Source organism: Plectropomus leopardus, chromosome 13 (genome assembly GCF_026936395.1).
Source record: "Plectropomus leopardus strain MGB_pleo_1.0 chromosome 13, ASM2693639v1, whole genome shotgun sequence".
In the NCBI taxonomy this organism is placed as follows: Eukaryota; Metazoa; Chordata; class Actinopteri; order Perciformes; family Serranidae; genus Plectropomus; species Plectropomus leopardus.
The window spans coordinates 34,725,719-34,752,139 of record NC_142188.1 but is presented as its reverse complement, the minus strand read 5'-3'; the positions used below and the strand labels follow the sequence as shown (position 1 = coordinate 34,752,139).

Genomic DNA, 26,421 nt, shown 5'->3' with positions numbered 1-26,421 from the left:
AATACACACACATTGAATAGGGATGGGATACCCTCATTATCTGTCCATGCAAAAGCATACAATAAAATGGGAAAAAAATCCAAACTGATTAGTGTCTGTCAAGTGCCAGCCACAGCATGATAAACTCTCTGGAACTGGGAAACAAACACACTGGAGCCTTTTAGTTCATATGTGTTCTAGTTCCTTTGTTCAGATCAATGAGTAAGTTTAAAGATGATGAACAGTCATAGCTGTGACGGCACAAGCACAGACACAGCTGGTTGGTAGTGGGAGTTCCTGCAATCTAGTTGCCCCACTGGAATTGGTATGCTGTCAAATGTGTGTCTGATGATAATGGATTATATTATTTATAATATTCGTAGACAGATAATATGTTAAGATTACAAATGTTGTCTTAAAAGACTGAAATGCTCTGTCTCACTGGCATTCCTAGTTTTCAGGAAGTTTAAATAACTTGGTACTGCCATACCCCGTGTGTATCAAACATTCACGTTTTTAGGGTTCCTGAGTTCAAACGAAAATGTTGCCTTTAAGCAACTACAGATCAGGGCAACACCTTGCTAGGCTCTAATGCTTAAATTGCAATCACTGGAGGTTTAGTGATCAAAGATGTAGAAGATGATGAGAGCATTTGTCTAAGTCAAAGCTGTGGTTATTTCCTGGAAGGAGAATTCATCAGAAATAATTGACTGATATGGATTATCTACATTATTTTATATTTCCATCTGCTTGCAACTTGAGTAATGTGCAGAAAATGGCATTTTCAGAGTGTATCCATGGATGCTGATATTAAGGGTGCAAAAAAACCAACATATATCAACAAGCATAGTTTCCTTTAATAACTAATAACCAAAATCCAGAGACACACATTTACAGTACATGTATTTGGTAGAAGTATAATAACTGCATACTCATACTGCTGCAGGAATTGATATTATTGCCATCCCTGCAGCTATGAGTACTGCAACGATAACAAATTCAGACACTACTACTGTTTGCACTTAACAAACTTAGGTCTGAAGGTCTAAGATCACCTATCATCAGAGTCTTGCAGCCTCACGGTGACTACTAGTGGCAGCTGTGGCTCAGAGAAAGAAAGATGAAAGATGGTGGCTCGATCCCTAATCCTCCAATCAACATGTCAAAGTATCCTTGGGCAAGATACTGAACCCAAAATTGCTCCCTATGCTGCTCATTGTGTGAGTGTGTGTGAATGGTTTCTGAGTAGCAGGTGGCACCATTTACAGTAACCTTGGCCACCAGTGTGTGAATTTGTGCATGAAAGAGTGAATGTGGCATATAGTGTAAAAGGGCTTTCAGTGGTTTGAAGACTAGACAAGCACAGGTCCATTTACCATTTTCTCACTCATGTGTCACTTGGAAGGCATTGATACAAGGGACCACATCAGGACAGAGTGTCTGTTAGTGTACATGAGTCTGTGGTCAGATGAAAGCGTTGCTGGATCTCCATTATCCCCGCTACCCTCAGAAGGACCTGAGTGGTGATGGCTCTAAATGCACATAGGAGTTAATTAGAGGTGTTCCTTAACAACCAACTGTCCCACAGGATGCAGCATCTCCCGTTGATCTACGATTGCTCCAATTGGCTTGTAGCATTAGTCTGGTCGCCTCAAAAGTTTATCCTTTGTTCTATTTTAACATCTCTCTTTCCGTGACATACACTGGGAGTAGGCCCACTGGGATCTGTCACACTTGCATGCCATGTCATGATTTATTGATATGCTAATCTCTTTATTGAAGCCATACAGCCACAGGCTTTCCTCTTCAGAGGAAAAGTACAGAAGGATGAGTCTGAACCAATCATTCACCCTAAAACTAATAGGACTGCAATCACCCCCCAATGATGCTGCAGGATCACTTGTTTTCATTGTTTGTACTAAGTTGTGCTGATGCACTCAGTGTCAGAGGAAGGACATGGAGACACAGCTACTCAGTGCGGGGGTTTTTGTATTACACTACTAGTCTAAGTACCATGTAGAACAGTGGAATAGTATGCTTGGTAACAGATGGACAGAATTAGGCTTAGACCAATATACCAATGTGCTGATAAACATCTACATCCAGTATCATTAATGCCAAATATTGTGAAAATTAGATATTTCACTGAAAATATTGGTGGTCAATTGATCAGATTTCCTACAAGTAAATGAGAACATATGTGTCAATAAACTGTTTCATTGTCTTTCAACTAAGTAATGCTACTTAGTAGTCAGTACCAACAGATTCATAGAAGTCAAAAAGGAATGGCTGAAGGAATCATCCTCTGGAGGCCAAAGTGTAAGGACGAATCTAACTCAACCCAATTACCACAGGAAGGCTACTTTTTATATAATCTCTTTTAGCCCATTCTCATTCCAAACTCGTCAAATATCATTGCTTTGACAGTGCTTTCTGCGTACGATCCCAATGCCCAAAGGCATCTTTTGCTTGCGCATAATATGCCCCTCGACAGCATCAATTGAGAATGTGGCCAGAATGTATTGTCTCCTTACACAACAGTTAAAAATGGATCCATTCAAGGACAGGGATAATTTTTTAAATATTTTTCACATTTTAAATTACTGATAAAGAGCCATAACAAGAACTGCTGCATACATACTGCGACATATGGTCACTGTTAAGAATAATAGAACAAGATGGCTGATAAGAGATATTAATTGCTGCCTTCATCTTTGCTCATACTGTGTCCCCCAGCTGGGTAGCTCATTGCTTCTTATTTGTGTAAAGGGAAATAGGCAGAGATAACTTTTCATTTAGTCAAAGTGTGTGTTCTATGATGGAGTGTGTGCAACTGTTTGCACACACTCCATCATAGAATATTATCTCTTTGTCGTTGTCTATTGCTGTTCCCATAGTGAAAGTAAAATCAAAGCTGCTTTCGAAGACAGAGCTTATTAGATTGCTCTAAAGCAGTATTTCAGCAGAGTGACAGATGAGACAAGGTCATGCGGTGGTAGTTGTGTCCGCTTCCTTCATGGCTAGACAGGTGCCTGCTGCCTGCTGGGAGCTTTGAAACTGTAGAGGTCTAGTCTAGGGAAGTTGTTTGTGGTCAGCACCATACAGATATTAATTGTTATTGTGTAAAACCACAAAATCTCTACCTGGCCCATTTTATTTCACTCTGGCACAAGGCACCAGTAGCCAGCTCTCTGAGATTATATAGAACAGATTTCCCCCATGATGATGGGAGCCACAATACCTTCGTTGATACCCTAACATTTAAGTATAAGCCTGCGAAATCACTTTATTATTAAACGCTAAAAGCTTTTCCAGATCTCTGTTTCCTGTGGATACCAACAAATATGAACTTTCCTTGAAGTTTTCTGCTTTTCACTTTTTCTTCCTCTGTCTCCCATCTGTTCATCTGTGGGGCTTAATAGAGAAAACACTCATGTCCACATGGTTGTGACTGCTACTGCCATGCTACCATGGAGAAGAGGAGCTGCTTCAGGTCAGCTAGAACCCTGTGTAGTCCACATAAAAGTGGAACCAATATATTATATCAATGAATTAGAGGTCCCAGTGGAAGCATTTACACGCAAATAGGGCAAAAAAATGACCCTTAAGCACTCCATAGTTTAAAACAGCACTATCAGACATCTCATCAACACTGAAAAGATCTGATTAGATGAGGGCCCAAACCAATTCAAAATACAAAAAAAGAGGCCAGATGAGCCATGATAACCACAACAAACAAAGATCTTAAGTATATGTGTGCAATATGCGTTATTGCCAGGTAAAGCCTTTTGAGATGGCACAACCCTGAAGTCTTGACCATACCGACGTGGTATACTCTGTGTCCTCACCAATGGATTTAAAGGGATGGCTCAGTTTTTGGGAAGTGGAGTTGTAATTGGGTACTTATTCACAGTGAGTGACATGGCCCCAGTTTGGAAAAGCAGCAGAAGTACCACCACGGCAGCAAAGCAATGTATTGCTATGGAGGGGTCAGAATTTTTAGTACCTTAAAAAGTAGCTAAAATACATTTTGATTCTGATCCCCATCAATGTCAACATTGCTTAGCCATTGCGTGGGACTTCAGTCTGCTTCTCCAAACTGGGAGCGTGTTTACAGACATCTACTGTATGTAACACTGACTACAGAGTACCCCATACAACTTCACTTAAAAATCCAAACTATCCCTCCAAATTCATGATAGATTTCAGGTTATTTATGTTGAAAAACAGACAGCAGCTTCTGAAATAAAATCCACTCAGAAATGCATTTTAACCCAGTTTCAGTTATCCAGACTCCAATGGTCATGCCTGTGATCTTGCCATGCATAAATAGACCTTGACATGCCACACACACGCACACATGCACGCACGCACACACACACGCGCGCGCACACACACACACACACACACACACACACACACACACACGTGAAACTCCATGCTTGACTTTCACTCTACCTTCTCTCCCTTCTCTCCTGGGAAACCTCTCTTTCCTTCATCTCCCTACAGAGTGGATTGAAAAATAAGCTCAGAGAAGCAGTGGGGCAGTAAAAGCAGACACGCCCTTTACACCAAGGGAAATCGAAAGACAAGCAAAGACTCAGGGAGGACTCCTTCTGGACATGGACCTGACAAGAGGAGATCTAAATCTTCACGGAAGACATCAGGGGCCTTGTATCATGTTAGTCCCTGGGCAGCAGCCAGTGGAGAGGTGATTGTTCATCCAGACCTCCCAATGTTAACCCACTTTGATGAACCTGGAGACCTAAAGTTTATTCTACGTCCAGATCCAGATCCAGATCCTCAGAAGTCATGTTTTCAGTTAAAGGCTAAGGTTAAGGCTCCTCATATAGGAAGAAAACTGGCCATAAGATACATTTGAGGGCTCTGGGCAAGCCTAGTAAGTGCATCTTTAGAGTAGATTCTTTTATCAAAAAAGAGGTCCAAATTAATTCCAAAAAAAGTACAGATTGTTCTTGGTGTCTTATCTAACACTCTATGCTGGGCTCAGGTTAGGAAGTTTAGATGGAGGTCTTGGACTCAGGACATCAGCATTTCTAAAGTCTATGATTCAGAGAGTATACAGAGTATAAGATATAGGCAACAAACTTCACTGACAGCTGTTCCTGTTGTGACACTTAAAAAAAAAGAAAGAGAGAGAGAGAGAGAAAAAATCTTACCTTAATTCCATGGTCTCCCTTAACTCCCTGTGAAGCAAAGCAGAGAAAAACAGGGTACATGTTACTACTGACAACAATCACATGTGTCCACTGGATGGAGCACAAGATCCTTTAAAAGCATTAGTCTCTAATCAGCAGTGAGGACTGTGTCCAAAGCTTCACAGAGTGGATGAGCAATCTGAAGGAGCATTTGCATTTCATCTAAGAAACTGTTGGGCAACCTCTGGAAAAAGAGTCATATAAAAGTGCCTGTGAAGGCCTCTCCTCTGTCCTCACAGTGATCCTCAACTCAAGCTCATAGCAAAACACAGTCAGTGTTCCAGACTGAGGGAAAACAAAGTGAGTTGGAAGAGTGGCTGAAGTTTACAGGGCAATGATCTGTACAGAAGCTCATAGCAACAAGGTTCATCCAGCAGTCCCAGCCTCAAAACTTCAGAGGGCTTCAAGGAAAATCACTTTCACAGAGAGTTTAGTTATAGGTACAGTATACACTGTGGTTTGGTTATAGATACAGTATATCCTGTGGTTTAGTTATAGATACAGTATATACTGTGGTTTGGTTATAGATACAGTATATACTGTGGTTTAGTTGTATATACTGTGGTTTGGTTATCGATACAGTATATACTGTTGTTTAGTCACAGATGATACTTTAAAACAGTGTGAAAGTTATTTAAATGAGCTGAGTATGTTTTCATTGTGTTATGTGCTCCTCAGTTTAGTATTATGTTTTGGTATTTTGTCTTCTGTTTCTTACAGTGTAACTGGAAAAGGATCAGATCAGCCAGTATGAGAAATGGTAATAGTGAGCCATAACTCATACAGTGTACATATGGTGTGTGCATGTTTATTTATTCATTTTTATTTTATATACTTCTTTAATCCCCATAGGGAAATTCCGTTTCTTCACTCTGTTCTCATATACAAACAGGTCCGAAATACACAGACATGCAAAACAGGACCGATACACATGCACTAACTGGAGAGATGTCAAGAGTGAGGGGGCTGCACATGGACAGGCAACTTGGGCAGTTGGGGGTTCAGGGCCTTGCTCAAAGGGTATCTCAGTGCCCAGGAGGTGCGGTGGCACCTCTCCAGCTACCAGTCTACAATCCATTCCACAATCCGATCCAACTGCCACCTTCATTTTGTATTCAGGTACATTTAAAGAAATCTGAGCATATGCTTTGGAACTTATTTGAAACATTGTCATTATGAAGCTTTGAATGAAAAACAAAATGCTGCAGTTAAACATGAAACAGTTATAAAACAGAAAAGTGAATACCTTTGCACCTTCAGGACCTGATGGGCCAATAACACCCCGATCCCCCTGTGAAGGGACAAAAAGGCAGATTTTATAACTTATCGCCAATTTACAGGAAACAGATGGTCTGTGGACACAACTCAAAGACAGGGACAACTGATTTGTTGAAGCCAAGTTCTCCTGAGGAGCTCTAAAAGTCTTTCTATGATCCCCTCTGTCACACGTCTACTCTCTCTAAAATACAAAGTCTTTCACCGTATAAAACAGTCAAAGTAACAGAAAAAAAAAAAAAAACTTCACACCAGTGAAGTTGCACTTACAGTTTACATCCATGCCAGTGAAAACATGGATGTGTCACACACATCTTTCGTTTTGCGCCAAATTTAAAGACATTGCCTTAAGGCGTTTTTGAGATATCTCATTCAGGAGAATGGGTCAGCCATATGGACAACCTGAAAACAAAATGCTTCTGCTATTGCTGACTCAGAGGCATAAGAATCTGATAGTTACTCAGTGAACAGTGTGTACTGAAAAAGTATTTCACTGCTAATCTAACCACATCCTGGATCTACTGACCATATTCTTTTGCACTAGGGAAACACAGAAGACAGCTCACCTTCTGTCCTGGCACACCTGGCTCACCCTGGAGGGATAAAATGACAGATTCAAGTGTGTGCATAAAAGGATTTATCTAGCCAGTGTAACAAATACAGAACTTTGTATTGAATATGTAAAAGCTTCATTTTTTTCCATCCAGATGTTCCTCTGGTGGTACTGCAGCCCATCTGCTCAGGCTAAAGCCTATCACGGTGAAAACTGCTCCCTGCTATGAAACGTATCATGTTTTCCACAGTGAGAGGCATTAACGGGACCTCTCTGACCTCACAATCTGCATTCCTGCTTTGAAATAATCTTTGACAATGAATGCATCATGCAGAGAAGTTATCTCCCAATTCAGTGGAAACAGAGATGTGCAGTGTTGTGCTGGTGTGGTTGGTGTGAGTATTAGAACAGCTGCAAAGAGACAAAGTGGAAGCATCATGAAATGATTCCTGTTTCATTTCATCCATCTTTTTTGAGTTCAGCCTGAGTGTATTTGTTTGCAATAACTCTAGATTCATCATGAGAGTTTAGTGTTGCTATCTGAACCAGTAGAGAGCCATGCTTACCTTCAGTCCTGGTAAAAGCTGCAAAAACAATGTAGAAATTAAAAGATTAGTATCACACCAACAAATGTTCACTCAAAAGAAGATCTGATGGAAAACTAAAGGCAGAGGACTAATTGAACCAGAGTTTACCCTTGGGTCTTTTCCTGGTTTGCCTGGTTCACCAGGCTTACCCTGTAAGGAAATAATAAAAAAAATATTTATATAAAATCTACAAAACTATCTACAGTATCACTCTCATGATGAATTGTAGCTTTGCCTTTGACAGCAAATTCTGACTAAGTGCATTTTTACTAAAATTTTCCACTAATGTGTTGGTTATATTATTATTGAACAGATACCATAAACCTCATTTTACCTTAACAGATAGATTGGTTGTTTAAGTGACAAATTGTCAGCAGGTTGAAGTTTTTAGGCTGCAACAGGGATTTGATGACCAGGGCTCGCAGTTATAAAACAGTGCCAATTATCCATAATAGAAGTGCACATATGCACAACAGCCAGAAGTGGCATGCATCAAAATGTATTTTTTATAAGTTTAGAAGATCATTTTTCATGCCAATAAAGCCGCAGATTGTTGTACAAGTTCTAATCACTTTTGTTAGTAAAACAGCTCATAATCTGGGTGCAAAATGAAGTGCAAGAGGTAAAGTGATTGTATTTAATCTCTGAATTCATTATAGGTGGGTTTTGACATAACATGAGTTCATTCAATCAGAGTTTCATCACCCATTCCCCTTTAAAACTAGCTGCACCTGCAGCAATGAGAACAGTTTGTGGAACAGCAAGACAGATGTTTTGCAGTCATATTGGATGCTGGTATGAAGACCATATACATGACGAAAACTGTAATTATAAGGGATGTCCCAAGCCAATCTCAAGGATCGGTATCCAGGCAGTTCTTTTGGACTGATTGCTACATTTAACTTAAAATATTTTCCTCAGAATATTAATGAAATTGGAACATGTGAGGGGGATGAAAAAAATTCTTCCAGAATGTCTTTTTTCTTCCTTTTTTTCTTTCTTTCTTTTTTTATATTTATCAATGTAGATGCAACCCCCAAAGTAGCTAAGATGGAAACATTTTTATGAGGAATCATGAGCAATCCCAAATTCGTGCATTGGGCCTAGAGGTCAGATCCATCTGTCTATGTATTATAAGTGAGTTATGAGTGATGCGTGTCCTGCAATCTGTAGGAGGATTCAGGGAAGCTTATTAGAAAATCCAAGACTTGTAAATTGTTAATTACACTGTGTGCTATAGTTCACCTTCTACCTGCTCTCTCCATCTATTAAAAACAGAAACAGTCCTTATCTCTGTTCATGTCTCAGTCCTGAAAATTGTGCCACTGCAATGCATAAAGCTGGTGGTTTGCAGGTCATGTGGAGTGGCAAACAGATTGTCTTTTATAATTGGAATGTGGTTTGTGCCAACTGTGCAACTCATAGCTCTCATTTAACATTTTGTTTTATTTTTTTGCATGCTCTTATTCAATGTTTTGTTTAATTTAATTATTTTTTTGCCATCAAAATTATATTTAGTACAATTATTATTATTTTTTTATTTAATTATTAAAAATTGACAGGATAATTAGGTCTAAATAGGTGCTGACCTATGTTATTGACCATCTTTATGTAGAAAACAGACCAATCACTTTAATCATCTGCTGTGGTCCCAATTTAGTCTCCTTATTAACAGTGACTGAAATGTAAATATCTATTCTAAAATGTCAGTAGGAACCTGTGGGCTGGGGCCCACAGCCACACACACAGAAGGGAAGTCATAAAGTACTGAGAGAAAAACACACATTGAACGGCTGCTGGTGATGCTGCTGAATGATTTAAATGATTCAATAATTCAATTCAATGATTTAAAAGTTAACATCAGTTTTTAAGTCTGTCCAACAACCTCTGCTGTTTGTGCAAAAACTGAAAAGACCTGGTAAGAGGGACTCACCGGGGGGCCACTGGCTCCATTCAGGCCAGGGGTCCCTGGGGGTCCGGGGGGTCCTGGAGGTCCCGGGGGTCCCTGTGCTCCAGGCTCGCCCTGCTGGGAGACCTTGAGTTACAACCTGACATTTTGGAGCACACCTCGCCACACTGGCCATGCCAACACAACAACCTAACACCACACCACACACAGGGGGTGCAGACAGGAGGGTTAGCAGGGAGCAAGGTAAGCGGTTATGTTGCCTGAGCACAAAGATTCATTTTTGACCTCTGGAACACATATCTGGGGTCAAAATTTCAAAATCAAGTTCTGCCTTTTTTCAGGGCTTGTTCCATACAATGGACTCCAGAGAACTGAGCATGCTCACATGTTGAAACATAATACAGAGCCACGTGAGGTACTTAGCTAGTGCCCTGGGTAAGGATAGCACCAGAGGCACACATCAGGTATCATGAAAATGAGACCAAAACCGGTCACAGCATCAGCTAGCATTCACTTGAGCTCACGACAGAACTTTGCTTCTCTGACTGCTGCTCAACAACTTTGTCCCCTTCATGGTGCATGTTCCAGCTAGCTGCAAGGGGCCATGACGGGGCCCTGGGTAAGTGGAAAAACACCAATTGCAGACAAAATCAGTGAACAAGAGACCAAAATTTGATCTAGGTTCAGAAATTTGGTTATTGAGGCAAAATCATAAGCAGACATTACATGCACTTAACTGTGCTACAGTTATTGTTCAATGCTATAGTTATAGCTCGATTAGGCTGTTTAATTGGACTACTGTCCTTGTCTCAGTATACAAGCATGGGGGAGAATCCATTTATTGACTGAAGTATTTTCGACTCCTCCAAAGTAGCTGGAACTATGCTGCCTTTCAGCTAGCTGTTAATGGACCTTCTTCCTGTTAACCTATTAGGTCACATACCAAACAAGTTAGCAAGCAGCAGATGGGTTGCATGTCCAACAGTGACATCATGGACAACTTTTCAGCTTTGTTTTTCATACGTACTCAGTGGTTTACTTGATACATTCATCTTGTTTTGTTTTCTTTCCTTCCTCCTCTACTTTTGTTTTTTGGGTTTTTGCAGCTTTCTTCCACAAATGTATGCTGTTTGACTTCTGGGTCGGTAAAGCATGAGCAGAACGCCAGTTCAGGTGTGGTTCAGGTGTTCACATGAAAGAGTAAATCGACCTCCAACTGCATTATCTAGGTCTGCTAGTCTGACTTCAAGAAATTCAACTCAGATTTCAGTCAAACTTGTTTACACATATTTTAAGTCTAGGTTTAGTTGGACTGACACTATAATTTGACTTTTTTTAAACATTATGTAAACTTACTGTCTCTTTTGAAGGAGACATTGAATGTTACTGGAAGTTTGATCTTTCTCTGGCCATCTGCTGACTAAAGGTCCTCTCAGTAAATCAGAACAAAGTACTGAGATTTCCTGAGTACCCCTGGAACCTGGAGCAGGGCCTTGAAACCAGTCACGACATGGTGGGAAAACTGGACACACATCGGCACCAGACAGTATCAGCTCTCTGTGAATATGAGGCCCAAAACGATCACAGCAGCAGCTGAGAGGCTCGGAGTAATTGACCAGGAGTCAGCAAACAATCACAGGAAGATCCGAGAGGACAGACTGAGGCCAGAGTCCATCTTTGATCAGCGTTATGAGCTATGCAACCTATAAATCTGCTAAAAATGACATTTGTATGTTACTAAATTGTGTTCATATATATTGTGGTGAGATTGTTATCACTGCCTGGATTATGTTCAGAGAGGGTCCTTTGAGTTAATAAATCTTTCCATGTATGTTCCACATTGGAACCACAGGGAAAGCATTGGGGTGGATGGCAGATACACACACTGCTGACTTCACAGCCAGACTGTCTGTGGTTGAATTTAAGCAACATAAGCACTTTAGTTAAGGTTTGATTTCAGTTAAACCTTTGAAACCTGGATGGATCTCAATTTTTACAAGTTTTAAACCTTTAAACTCTGAAAAATGGGTTTGGCTTCTTTTGAAGACATGGGGAAAAGGTATATTGCTATAAAACTATATTTACAATCACAATCATGATGTTGAAAATTATGTTAAAGAATTATTATTTCAGCACATTTTTAAGCAATCTCCTTGTTTGATTTTTTTTTACTTTACTGTTTATTTTCTTTTTTCATGTGTGTGCTAATTTTACTGTCACTTTTTACTAATTTCCTGTTCGTTTTTTGGGTCATTTCTTCCCATGTCTTAACAAAAAAAAAAAGAAATCAAGCCATTTTGCATCAAATGGTTAAATTTAAACAAAAAAAAAAACTGACAATAAAAAAATAATGCTACAGTCACTACGAATGGATAGTCTTTGGAAATACTTTGTTACGAAACAATTTGCTGATATGCTCAGTATCAACAGTTTTGCAACTTGCCAGTTATATTTATTAGAAACAATTCTAAATTATAGAAAACCGAATTCTCTCTACCTCAAACATATCTGCTGTTTACTTGCATCTAAATGTAATTTCTAGGTGACACGACTGGATTTATCATCAGTAACCAAAGTGTGGTTAGCCTTCTTATGTCACAGCTAAGCGAGTCCCATAAGCTGACAAAAGCTAACAGGGTGGAAATGCTCCAGCCAAAAGCTTGTGAGGAAGTGCTTTCCTTACACAGACTTCCTCTGTTTGAAGAGCAAGGCGCTGGGCAATATGTGACACTGATGGAGTTCTTTATCTCTTTGACATGCCACATAGAATGAACGGTCCTGGATCTCTCAGTTTTCCAGGACTTGTTGTCAAAGGTACTTCTGTGAGTTTAGCTTTACATTTTCACTGGTAAGAAGAAGTTGCAATGAGAGAGCACACATTTTTGATGTGTATATTATTATTGTTCATATTGTCTGATAAATGCAATTTTGACAATAATCTGTTTTTGCATCTTTGCATCTAAAATACAAACCTTCCCACTGACAACCACAACCTCAAGAATCACCCCAAACCAAAGCCAAGACTAGAATGATCAAATGAAGGAAATTTACAAAAAATAAATACAATTCAATGGCTCAAATAAATCTGTCTGGCTGCTACACATCCTGAATCTACCTCAATCTACCTCCCCTTAGTACGCTAAAGTCATTTTCGCTACTCATCTTTTGGAGCTCAAAATCAATTTTTTGATTGCCACAAGTCAATATTTTATAAAAGTGACACCTCAGTAGGGAAATACTGAGGTGCAATATCATAAAGGGAAAGAAGTTTGCATGGCAGGAAATGCTTTTTTGTGCTACAGTGCATGATTTATTTGCACATGGTCCGACTTATAGAAGTTCCTAACACAAAGCACTGGCCTCACTTCAGTCACTCAGCAATCAGTGTGTATTTCTGGGAGAAGACACATGTACAGTAGCTCAGGAGCAAAGAGCGATGCCAAGATTCTATTCTGAGATCATGGAGAACATATCCGGCCATACTCAATCCACATTTTATCATCCCTCCTCTGCAGGACACAATTGTCCACATATGATTTATTTCTGGCTATGTTTTCTCAGGGATTTTACCTAGACTGTCATAGGACAAGTGCAGCTGCAATAGCTGTTCATGAAATGTGCTGTGCTGGACAATTTGACCACATGAAAGAAAAGAAAAACTGCCATGATTCTGTCCTTATCATGATGGAAAAGCCTTTATATCACATGGTCAACACTGATTGGCTGATATCTCATTCATCATAGGAGGTTCATATGGATATTGTACAGTATGTTAGTGCAGCTTGTGTGCTTTTAGTCTTGATGTCTATAAAAAGTGTGTGAGCAACAGGTGTTGGTGATGTTTTAGGAAGTGACGGACAGAGATGGCTGCAGGATATGTAATAAAGTGTATATTTGAATGGGTTGAGATACAGTATAACATACATAATTTCTTTATCTAATTTTGATCGCTTGCCGATTAACCTTTAAAATGGATTTCAATCATAGAATTTATAATATTCAAAAGAAAATAGTTTATGTAAAATTGTATTCAAAATTAACAGCATTAAAAGTTTGCACACTTTAAGAGATATTCCACATATGTTTTAACGTTGAAATTAGTGATGACAATTTATATTCAGTGCCAACATTCATTGCCATAGAGGAAGAAGTGTGCCTTTAATGGAGCAAGATGAAAAGTTGGAGAGTACGATAGACTGTGTGTCTGACTCTCAAGTGATATAGTGGAGACTGTGTATCATCACAGACTAATAATGACACTAATGTTTATGTTTTTTGTTTGTTTGTTTGTTTGTTTGTTTGTTTAGTTGTTTGACACAGTAACTAGAACCTTTATCTAATTCTTTCCCTCAGATGTTAACCCAGTTCAGCAGTCTGAACCTAACCTAACCATTGAACCTAACCATTAATTTGCCAAAACCACAACCTTTCCCTAAGGTCAAACAGCCCATAGTTTCTATGAATAGATACTGTCGAAATATAGAAACTGAGATATTTAAGAATCATTAGTATCGATATTCTTGACTGATAGTCAGGTGGATTTTGCATTATCAAAACTGGTTTGGAAAAAAACATTCTAAATAAACTGAGTTTATGATTTTGTATTTGTTACACTTAGTACATGCACATGATATTAGAAAAAGTCCAATTATTGTGTTATTATTGACTAAAACTGGACTTTTAAAATATATGTAAACATGGTAGTCTGACAAAATCGAATTTCTTGAAGTGAGACTAACACACAGAGATTATGCAGTTGGGGGCCGATTTAGTCTTTCACGTGTACTCCTCAGTCAGACCTGAACTGGCCTAGGTGTTCTGCACATGTTCGATAGGCCCCACGCCTATCGAACAGCATAAATTCATAGAAGAAAGTGGGAAAAACAAAAGACGAAGAAGAAGGGTAAGCTTAATTGTAAGTCTCTTAGAAAACAAACTGAGTAGAAAGGGCAGTATAAAGAAAACAAAACAAGGCTGCATTTTGTTTATACAAAAAGTAAAGTGTTGAGTACGTGTGAAATGTATAGAAAACTTATTCATGTTCTCACTGCTGGACATGCAACCCATTTGCCACTTGCTAACTTGTTTGGGATGTGATGTAATAGGTGGAGTGGAAGAAGGTCCAATAGCAACCAGCTGAAAGGCGACATTTCTCCTCCTACTGTGGAGGAGTCTGATGGATTCTTCACCAATGCTTCTATACTGGGTCAAAGGCGGTAGTACATTAAATGGCCAAATTGAGCTGTAACTGTTGCTCCACTAAACGTAGTGACTGATCACAATGAAATACTGCAAAATATTCACTCAACATTTTTTTGTGTGGTATTTCTTTGTTTAGTATTTTTATGTCTGCACATGGCCACTGAATCATTGTTCGATTTTGGTAAAAGCAGCTGGTTAAGGAGGCACTGATTCAAGGTCAGCTTATTCATCACAGAAAGGAGGACTGTGTCACAAACTGCAGCCCTGTAGTATGAAAATGCTACCAAGGTGTTTTAGTTCTTTTTCAGTCTCTTCTCATTCCTTTAACCTAATGTAATGCATTTTAAGTTTAAGTGAAGATGGTTGTCAGGGCTAAACATAAATACTACCAAAGATGATGCTGCTGTAAAAAGGCAAACAGTATTTGATCACTTTGTGCTTTGCAGTTAATGGAACACTGCTGCCTGAATATACTCTGATTGTTGCCACTGAAGGAAACTCTCTGATGCATATTACCTGTATCTGAATTTCAAGGAGAGATGTCTTTAGGTCTGTATGATGATGCTGGGCTTGTTCATTGGAAGGAGGTCCAGTTAGAAGTGACCTTTGATTAATTTTAGCGATTTATCAGCAGATTATTCAAGTGAATAAACATGATTTGTTTAATCTACTTTGCATGTATTTCTGTTTGTTGTCTTTTCCACCTTTCTCTACCTAACACCACAATAAATAGTTATAACTTGAGTATATTAATAGTTGTAACTAAATTATTATGTTTCATTTAAGTTCGAAGAAAGCTTGAAGTAAACATTACGCTTTGTGATGTGGTCCAAACCTGAAAAAAAGTTTGATTTCCTGTCACACATCATTGACAGTACAAGCCTTAAGCCTTGAATATGGCAAACATTTAGTAGCAGTAGCAGCCAAGGGTTGGTTAATGACAGCAGGACGGCAGAGGAGGGTTGGGAGTGTTTCAGTGACGGATAATGGCGGTAGGCATCCACAGGCTGGGCAGGGAGGAAGGGCAAGTGGGGGGCAAAGAGAATTGTACCTTGAGGCGTTTTAGGATTAGAGGGCTTATTGAGGGCATGTTGCGCACGGTGATGGGCAACATCTGCCGGGGGAAGTCACAAAGCACAGGTGGCCAGCGGTGCAAAAAGGTCACAGGGCAAAGGTCACCATGAGGCCAGAGAAAGGAAACGGGAGAACCAGGAGAACCAGGGAAAAGGGGAAGGGAGGTAGAACATCAAAGTGAAATTAAGGAAGAGGGAGGGCAAAGGAGAGAAAAAAAAGAAACAAGGTTGAAGAAAGGAAAGACAAAAAGGCACCGGCACAACAAACTATGGGCGTGGCAAAGGGGTCACTTGATCACTGTGATGCTTCTTCATTTCAAAAGCATATAAACGTTTTCCAATGTCTCATATGCTGTCAGAGTATGTTGGTTGCAAATTGTCAGGCATCCCCTGTTCAGGATTTCTGTGCATCAGTGCCCCTATTAACAGACAGCCAGGCCCCTAGGTTGCAGCAGAGTGGAGGTGGGTGCCAGTCTTGCCACAAAGAGAGTACAGCAGTACAGTTACAGAGCACATCCAGACTTACTGTGGCCAACTGTCCAACACAGGGCTGTACAATACGCCGCTTCTGTTGAAATGACCAGCATAATCAGGTACAGGTTTAGCACAGCATGTAGGTGTGATTCCATCAACTACATTTCCCCGCTGACACCAAGTAGAACCAGTTGCATGCAACTTGCCTACTTTTTGCATAGTGTACATATTTCCACAATTTTTATTATGTAGCAACCTTTAAAGTAAAGACTGCCTTCACCCCAAAACCCCCAAAGAAGTGTTCACTACTTTTTACTACTTTAACATATATACGTCTCTGGTCAAGTCAGTTTGGAACACACTTCTTTTCAGTGTGTGGTCAGCCCAAAAATACCAAGAATACTGTTTTCATGGAAATATATACACAATGTTATAAGTAAATATAAGTAGGGGTAAAAATGTAGGAAGTAGGCAAGTGTGCTGCTTTGTCCCTCATCATTTCCAGCTATCCACCACAACTGCTTTCAATATAGAGAAGCCAAGAGCCGCCATAATTAAACTAAATTCATTTAATAAAATTTATAAAATCCAAAAATGTAGTACAATTCCAATTGCCCAATTGTGTTATAGCTGTGTATATAAGTGCATTTCCCCTCCTTTTTTTGGTCCCTTTTGACCTTTGGGTTGTTTATTCAAAACAGGGTCAATGCAATAAGCTGGTGCGTTACCTTCTCAGGTGTACAACATCTTTTTATGTTTTACTGTTTTCTACTTGAACATTTTTCAGTGGTATTTGTCTTATTTGCTGTGTTTCTTTTTTTTAAAGAAATTCTTTTTGATGAATTACAACCAATTGAATATGTTAAATTTCAAATCACATAGCAGTGCTATAACTATAACTTCATCATTTTGTTTTAATTTTTCAAAAGGTAGACCATGTGCAACTAAAACTTGACAAACTGTCATTTGCCTGGAATTTCTAATGTAATTAAAATGCTGTCCTTCTGCACATGATGTAAACACATGGGAAAGTGCATTTAATCACTGATTTAACTAAACTATTGGCATCCCCGTGCTTTGGTAGTAGCACAATTACCTTAATGTCAGTAAGCATTCAAAGTGATAACTGGATATTATGTAACATTCTTTTCATTTTATGTTTAAAGATATGTCTTTTCTGAAAATTTGAAAAATTGTTGTACCCAGCCAGTAGCAAGCTCGTCAGCATGTTAGTCTTTGTTTTTTTTGGGGGGTGGAGAGCAGAGGGTTGACGAGAGCCTGGGCTCTATGGCAGTGGCTCTCTTTGCGGCATGACATGGTGACACCCCCCCAAGGGTTATCTATCTGGGTGTTTGCTGGCACCCACAAACCTTCATCGTCAGAGCCTGGCTGGAGCGCAAGGCAGCCAGAGTTTTCAGAGGTAGATCCTGCACAAAGAGGCCCTACACAGCGGGAAGCGGTAACTTCAGTCAATGCTGTCATTGAGTCAAGTCATGGCTCGAGAAGCCTGAATTTAAGTTTAAAGGAATAATTCAAACTTCTTATTTATTTGCTTTCAGAGAGTGATGAGTTTACATAGATGTCAATCTTACATCTTTGTTTTAATTACAGAGCTGGAGTCAAGTTCTGGTTAGCCTTGCTTAGTGGCCTATGAATACTGCAAGCAGGTAGCCCGATTTCGTGCATTGTGGGGAAAAAATGCCTACCAGCATTTCTAACACCCACTTAATCTGCAGCGCAGTCCCCCGCTCCTCCAGTCTACATATCAACATATCCTTGGGAGAGATCCTGAACCCCAGATTGCTTCATCAGTGTGTGAGTGTATATGGTTGTTTGACTGAGTAGCAGGTGGCACCTCATATAGTAGCCAGACATGTAAAATAGTAGTTTATGATTTAGACCAGGTTCTTCAGCTTCCTCCCATAGTCCAAAGACATGCAGGTTAGGTCATTTGGTGACTTTTAAGTGGCCATAGGTATGAATGTGAGTGTAAATGGTTGTCTGCCTCTATCTGTTAGTCCTGCGATAGCAGTCACCCCTCTGTTTGGGTACCTAGCACACAGTGTGTTGAATGGTCAGTAGAGCATCCACAGTCTGTGCTCAAGGCTGAGCTGCGGCTGCTTTTGAAGCTCATGTTACCACTGTTCATACAGGGAAACTTTTTTTACATTAGTAAACTAAAATGGACCTGCAGTTGTATCGCCCTTTTCTTGTCGTTTTGGCCACTCAAAGCACTTTCACACTGCTGATTCACATTCATCCATTCCCACACACATTTACACACTGGTGGCCACGGCTACTGGATAAAATACCACCTGCTACTCAGTTTTTAAACATTCATACACACTCACACACTGTTGGAACAGCCATAAGGAGCAATTTGGGGTCCAGTATCTTGCCCAAGGCTACGTCAACATGTTGACTGAAGGAGCCAGGGATCAAACTACCAACCCTCTGATCAGAGAACAACCTGTTCTAACACCTGAGCCACAGCTCCTTTAAGTATGAAATGAAAGGATGTTTTGCAGCCTCTAGTAGCAGCTGTAGACTGAGAAACAATTTCATTCACTGGGCCCACTGCTGGCAACTTTTAAGGCAAAAAATCTACTTAAATTTAAACCTTAAATTTCAATATGACAACTCTGACCACTCCATCTGTTTTTCAGTCTATTGGATGACAGACACTTTTAGTAATGAGTGGATTGTCAAGCGTTTAAAAAATGTGTATTAATTGTGACCAAATTTCATTAACTGCATATACTCTAATCCTCTCAAAAATCCTTCTCTGGCAACAACAGTGGTTGTTGGAGTCAATTCACAAACCTGCTACTGATAAATATCTCATTGAAATACAGCAAAAGCTGCTGGACAGAGCAGTGAGTGACCCCGGCCCAACTCCACTAACATGTAAGAGCACTGTCTGCAGTGGAAACACCACACAGATCTAGGGTTTAGGAGGTACATGATTGTAGGTGTTCGGCTACTTTTGGTTCCAAATGTTTTTTTGGTGGGGGCGGCTGTAGTAGTTGTCAGTGGTTTGATCCCCAGCTCCTCATGTCCTCATGTCGAAGTATCCTTGGGCAAAATACTGAACCCCAATTTGCTCCCGATGCTACATCATCGGAGTGTGAAGGCGTATGGATGATTGCTACCTAGGTGGCACCTTGTACAGTAGCCTCTGCCACTTCTGTGTGAATGGGTGAATGTGACATGTCCTGTGAAAGCGCTCTGAGCAGTTGAAAAGACTAGAAAAGCGCTATACAAGTACAGTCCATTAACCATTTACCAAAAGCACTATAATAAACATTTTGGTGGAAATGCAGCTAAATTGTAATTTAGATTTTTGTCCTTCTGTATGAATTAACCTTAAGAGAGACAGGATGTTAAACCATCAGCTTTACAACCGATGGTAGGTTTATCTTTGGACAGAGCCAGGCCAGCTTTTCCCCCCGCAGTCTTGATGCTAAGCTAAGCTAACCACATCCTGACTCCAGTTTTGTCCTCATATAAGAAAGCAAATACACATATTTCCCAAAATGTTGAAATGATCTTTTAACAGTGGAGCTGCTGCTGAAAAACAGGACATAAAAACAAGAAATACTTGCTGATCTTGTTGGCTTTGTCCTGAAAGGCAAACTCTGTAAATACTGAAATGTTTCCCTCCACCTACAGTAACCCCCCAACCCCCATGAGTCTCACTACAGGACTGAGTCCTGGAGAGTGAGCAGACTCCAGGAACAGATCTCCCAGACACACTGCTGCAGGGGGCTCTGAAAAGTGCATGAAAAACAAATTCAGGGACAGATCCTTTCTCCTCCTTTCTGGGTGCTTCTTGCACTTCTTGCTCTGAACTTCCATATCATCTGATCATTTTATCTAGCCTCAAGCATTTATTGTGCAGATATGTTTTATTACAATGTGATGCATTATCCATAACAACTCAATAAGTCCTCCAAGCATGCATTCTACTGATACTTTGAAAGAAGGTAGCCAATGCTCCGGACTAAAAAACACCACCTTTGATAATTTTAGAAGAAGGAGTTTATAAGTCAAAGATTGAATAATGCTGGAAATGGACTGAGCTATCTGAGAAATCCCCCTTTACACAGGGGACCCTTATTCTTGGCCCCCACACACAGGCTCTCATCACACAGTGCTCCAGCACACCGCCAGTAATTGCCTTGTTTTTTCTCAACTAGTTGAACCCCAGAGACATTGGGCCGAAGGACTGCAGAGATTTGCATGTGCTACCGGCCATGTGTCTGGCCAGCTTCTGCAGCAGTTTCTTCTTCCACTTCACTTCTCTATTCTATTCTGACATTATGACCCTGTTTACATCTGGACCTGTGAAAGAGGTCAGTTATCCAACAGTACACATAATATCAGTAGTATAATATCAACATGCACATATATTGCAACACAAGAGTCGGATTGTAATAATTTCTTTTAGTACAAACAGTGTTGATGGAGGACTTTTTGTGAAACAGAAATGTGAAAGAATTAATGCCACAAAAGTGTTTTCCTACCCGATGTGTGTAGTCTCCACATACGCCCTGAAGAGAAAAGAAGGGCACATATAACACGTTTTCAAAGTTTCACACAACCACACATTTATACGTGAACATCAGTCCTCATGGGAATGCACTTCAGCCAGTGAAAACACTTTTGGGGCTTTGTCCATCAAAGCATTTTTTTCTGAGGCCAGAATATATATATATATATATATATATATATATATATATATATATATATATATAGAGAGAGAGAGAGAGAGAGAGAGAGAGGCTACATAAGCCACCCTTCAAATGCCGCGCTACAAACGACGCCTACAAACGATGGGCTGGAAATACCAACAATGCAAGGATCTGCTGGTCATGGATTTTTGCTGGCTGGCTGCCTTTTTTCTGATCACCCAGAGTTAAAATTGTTCAACTTTGGGTAAAAATACTGCGCTCATCACTGTCACTCAGCCATCCAATCACAGTGGAGAAGTGACACACAACCTACTGCAAAGACAAGCTGTTACATATGACATGTACAAGAGCTGAACAACAAGAACAATGGACTAGAAATATTTTAATATACTCTCTTTAATATATCTCTCTCGTTAGTCCCCCTTCTTTATGGAGGTGCACTTCAAAATGTCTAATTATTGCAGAGAATGTCTCACCTTCTCCCCTTTGGGTCCAGGTTCCCCCTAGACAGAAAAACAAAACAGATGAATTAAGTACGTAAATGGTTACCCAGCTTGCCCTAAAAGATGAACAGCTTATTATCTGATATTATCTAAGGACTGAAGTCAGACTGAGGAAACTTACTGGGGGTCCTTTAGCACCACGCTGACCCTGAAAGACAACAGCGACACAGTCAGCCTCACAGAGAATTCAACAGGACTTCATACAAAGGTCTCCAGTAACAGTTAAAGAAGTGAACATGTCAAGGTATCAGTCAGGCTGAACCAGTCCCTTCCAAATACTCAGTCTGACTTCCCAGCAAGCCCTGGGGTGTGCCCAGTGTTAGCAGCTGCCAGGGCTCAGCAGCTGGTTGATTAATGACCTCAGGGAGCAGGTCCAGACCCTAAGCTGTTGGCTCCACAGACTGAGCAGATCCACGGACACTTTGTAAAGGCATCAGCAGAGCCTTCTCTAATCCTCCTTACACTCTTCAGGAAGGAAACTAATAAACAGGAGCTCATTACTGGGCCAATAATCAACATTTAACATTATTTCAACATTATCTGACCTCACTTGGCCTCCAGGACATTTTGTCAAATGTACAAGCATGGAGTCGCCCCCTGCCCCCTGCTCCCTGTCTAACTTAGAGAAATGGTCCTCAAACAGAGACATGTGGGAAGCTACTGAAATCAGCAATGGTTGTCATAAAAGCCCGAGCATCAACCTCAGCTGGACAACAGTTTAATGACCAACACCACAACACCATTCATGAACAACAGAGCTATTTCAGGCTACAAGTCTGTTTTGAGGCTGGAAAATATCTCAAACGATGAACCTTATTGGTTTGGAAAATGGCTTAATCCCAACTGTTCCAGATAAGAGCATTAATATTGGATGTGTCATGGTTCCTGCATCCTCCTTCCCCTCACTGCCAGAAAATTTCCATTCACCTTCCTCTGACCTGCTCTACCTCCTAGCCACGCCCACTGCTGCAGCCTGCTCTCCCACAGCTGCAGCTCATCACCAATCAACCCGGGTAAAGACACTCCTGTTCACACACTCATTGCCAGATCGTCCTCTGCAGCATGCACGTCTTTCCAGCACTCTCCGTCCAGATTCTCCGTTGCCGACTCTGCCTGTCCCTGACCATCTCTTCTCGCCTGCCTTCCCTGTGATCCGACCTGCCTTCTGTCCCCGATCACGAACTCAGTTTGGTGATTCCTGAAATCTGGCCAGTTCCCGGTAAAGACCTCTGCTCTGACTCGACGATTCTTCCGCCTGATCCCTGCTGGTGCTGCTGTTTCGTGGGCGGACCTCCGTAACGAACCCCTGCTCGCCCTCGACCACCCTCCGTTCGATCCCCGACGCGCTCTCACACGTGTTGTCGGCTCACGGAGCTACGGGGTTTCCTCGCCACCGGCTACAGCGGGTACGAGCTTCGTGTCTTCGTTACTGGTGATCTCCAGAGACATTGTTTGGGCTCACAGCTCGAAGAACGAACTTTCATTCTGTGTCCAGTCTGCCATTTGTGTTGGTATTAATAAAAGTTATTACCAAGCGCCAGTGAAGCGTACTGTTCTGCATTTGGGTCCTCCTCACGCCCATTACAGTACGATCTGGCCAGAAACGGACCCAGCAGACTCCGGTGCTCTTCAGTCCCGCCTAGCCCGAGTTGAGGGAATGCTTCAACAGCACGAAGCACAACTCACCTCGAGCGGCGGAGGCTCGTCAGTCTGCTTCGGCAGCTGAACGGGCGCTATCTCAGCTAGCCACGCATGTTCAACAGATGGCAACCACGCTGACGCAACACGCTGTTCCAACTCCAGTTCTCGTCCAGCCCGCTCAAGCTCCCACGTCATCATCCAGCGCGCCCTGAACCCCGGGTGGGGGCTCCTGAACGCCACGCTGAGATCCTGAGGGTTGCAACCCGTTTCTCACTAACTGTTCGATCCTGTTTGCATTGCAACCCCATACCTTTGCCTCGGAAGCAGCCAGAGTTGCCTTTCGCCATCAACCACCTCACGGGAATTCGAGCTCTCGCTATGGGGAACGGCAGAATGGGAGAAGACACGCCCGGCCTGCTTGTCGCTCCATGCCTTCGCTGAGGAACTACAAGGGTTTTGGACCCATTCCTGTGGGTCCAGATGCCACTGGGGTCTTCTGAATCAACGCCAGAGAGATCGATCCGTTCGCGGACTTCGCCATTGAGTTTCGCACGACGGCTCGCCTGGTAGTTGGAACCCGCTGCCCAGTGTGACGCACTTACCTGAACGGCCTCGCCCTTACATTAAAGACGAACTGGTTTCGCTTTGATCTTCCTCAGTCGTTAGACGGCTTGATCGAACTCACCACCCGTCTAGACAGACGTAATCCTGGCGAGGAGAAGAGAGCGGTTCCGGGAGGGGGAGACTGCGGACCCTCTTCCAGTCGGCCTGGTCCTTCCTCCAGCCCGGCTTCAACTCTGTACAAGGGACAGAACCCATGCAGGTGGAGTCGCAACCGGCTGACAGCTGAGGAGCGGGAGGCAGACGTCGGGACAACCTCTGTCTGTACTGTGGTCAAGCCGGACACTTCGTTTCCAGTTGCCCGGTAAAAGGCGGGCTCAGCAGTAAAGGGGCATTCTGCTGAGCCGATCCTGAACTCGGCCTCCAATCCACGCCCCTCTGTTCCATGCCCAGCTCCAGCTCAAGGAGGATTCTACACCCCTCGCCACATTTATTGACTCTGGGGGCCGATGTTAACCTGATTGACGAGGAGCTCAAGCTGCGTCAGTTAGGGTGCAACAGGTTCCCTCTTCCTCGTCCTGTACCTGCCAGCGCCCTGGATGGTCATCTGTTGGGGACCGTCCACTCATCAAACTACTCCCATCGCTATGCAATTAGCGGGGGGAGCATCTGAGACAATCCAGTTTCACGTTTGAGGTCCCTAACCTGCCCTGATCCTGGGATATCCCTGGCCGTCGACATAACCCTCACATAGAACTGGTCCACGGGCTCGATCCTGAACTGGAGTCCGTCGTGCCAACGTATCTGCCTCAAACGACCGAAGCGAACCCGCTCCGTCCCGGTTCAGTTCCTCCGGATGTTTCCATGGTGCCGCCAGAATACCACGACTACAGGAGGTATTCAATAAAAGGCACGGCTACTTCTCTTCCTCCTCACGAGCCTATGACTGTGCCATCGACCTCCTTCCGGGTTCCACTCCACCCAAGGGCGTCCTCTACTCCCTCTCGGGGCCAGAGAGGGAGGCCATGGAGAGACCTACATCAGTGACTCTCTGGCTTCTGGCATCATCCGGCCTTCTTCGTCTCCGGCGGGCAGGCTTCTTCTTCGTGGGGAAGAAGGATGAGCTCTCTTCGCCCTGCATCGACTACCGGGCCTGAATGACATTACGGTGAAAAACCGTTATCCTCTCCTCTCATTTCCTCCGCTTTGAACTGTTACAAGGTGCCACCATTTTTACTAAGTTGGACCTCCGCAATGCATATCATCTGGTTCGGATCAGAGAGGAGACGAGTGGAAGACGGCGTTCAACACACCTAACGGGCATTACGAATACCTGGTGATGCCGTTTGGACTTACCAATGCTCCTGCAGTTTTCAGGCTCTGATCAGCGGCGTACTGAGAGACTATCTGAACAAGTTTGTTTTTGTCTACCTGGATGACATTTGATTTTTTCCCCAGTCCCGACAAGAGCATGTTCATCATGTACAGACTGTCTTGCAACGCCTGTTACAGAATTCATTGTTCGGTCAAGGCGGAGAAATGTGAATTCCACGCCTCAAATCTCCTTCCTGGGTTACATCATTGGGCACAACCGGATGGAGATGGACCCCGCCAAAGTCTCTGCCGTCCTCCGCCTGGCGGTTCCTGACTCGTAAACAACTCCAGCGCTTCCTGGCTTTGCGAACTTCTACCGAAGATTCATCCGGGCTACAGCACTGTGGCAGCCCCTCTCTGCACTTCACCTCTCTAAGATCCCGTGCTTCACTGGTCCCTCGGCCGCTTAACGAGGCCTTCCTACACCTGAAAACGCTTCAGCTCGGCACCTATCCTCCTCATCCCTGACCCGAAAGACAATTTGTGGTGGAGGTCGGCGCCTCTGGCGTTGGGGGCCGTCCTATCCCAACGCTTCGGCTGACGACGGGAAGTTGCACCCTGTGCCTTCTTCTCAAGGCGCCTGTCCCGCCGAGCGAACTACATTGTCGGGAATCGGGAGTTGCTAGCGGTGAAGTTGGCGTTGGAGGAGTGGCCACTGGCTGGAGGTACCCAGGTTCCGTTCTTGGTTTGGACTGACCATAAGAACCTTGAATACATCAAGTCAGCCAAAAGACTGAATTCCCGCTAGGCCCGGGTGGGCTCTGTTTTTTGCCCGTTCCTCTTTACGCCTCCCCTACAGGCCTGGTTCCCGGAACATTAAGCCGGATCGCTGTCCCGACAGTTCCTGGTAGGGGAGGATGAGGAGGCTTCGTTCGACAGCATTCTCCTGCTTCCGCCTCCTGGCCGCTCTCACCTGGGAGTTGGAGGCGGATCATGACAGCGCTGGAGGAACAGCCGGGTCCCAGTTCCTGTCCCAGAACCGACTCTTCGTGCCACAAGAGTTCAGGTCTGAGGTTCTGCAGTGGGCCCACTCATCTCGTCTGACCTGTCACCCTGGAGCTGCTCGGGACTAGGGAGGTCCTGCAGCGGCGGCGCTTTGGTGGGCGACCCTGGATCAAGACACCAAAGACTTTGTAAAGGCCTGCCGATCTGCAGCCAGAGTAAGACGCCCGCCAAGCTCCCCGCGGGTCTCCTGAAACCTCTCCCGGTCCCTCATTCGTCCCTGGTCCCATCTCGCCTTGGACTTCGTCACCGGTCTGCCACTGTCAGATGGTAACACTGCCATCCTGGCGGTGGTGGACCGATTTAGTAAGATGGCCCACTTCGCCGCTCTGCCCAAGCTCCCTCCGCCAAAGAGACTCATGGAACTGATGCTGG

The 26,421-nt window shown here is 42.7% G+C and overlaps 1 protein-coding gene across 1 annotated transcript in view; it reads right to left on the bottom strand.

The window, feature by feature from the left end:
- Positions 1–26,421, bottom strand: part of LOC121954328 (uncharacterized) — an 83,066-nt gene that overhangs the window by 29,544 nt on the left and 27,101 nt on the right. The window contains exons 8-19 of the mRNA XM_042501753.2: positions 21,590–21,616; positions 21,442–21,468; positions 20,798–20,824; positions 16,324–16,365; positions 15,776–15,838; positions 9,547–9,639; positions 7,722–7,763; positions 7,593–7,610; positions 7,040–7,066; positions 6,445–6,489; positions 5,160–5,186; positions 4,438–4,482 (exon numbers count right to left, since the gene is read on the bottom strand). Coding sequence (XP_042357687.2) covers positions 4,438–4,482; positions 5,160–5,186; positions 6,445–6,489; positions 7,040–7,066; positions 7,593–7,610; positions 7,722–7,763; positions 9,547–9,639; positions 15,776–15,838; positions 16,324–16,365; positions 20,798–20,824; positions 21,442–21,468; positions 21,590–21,616 — 483 coding nt within the window. The remainder of the gene's footprint in view (positions 1–4,437; positions 4,483–5,159; positions 5,187–6,444; positions 6,490–7,039; positions 7,067–7,592; positions 7,611–7,721; positions 7,764–9,546; positions 9,640–15,775; positions 15,839–16,323; positions 16,366–20,797; positions 20,825–21,441; positions 21,469–21,589; positions 21,617–26,421) is intronic.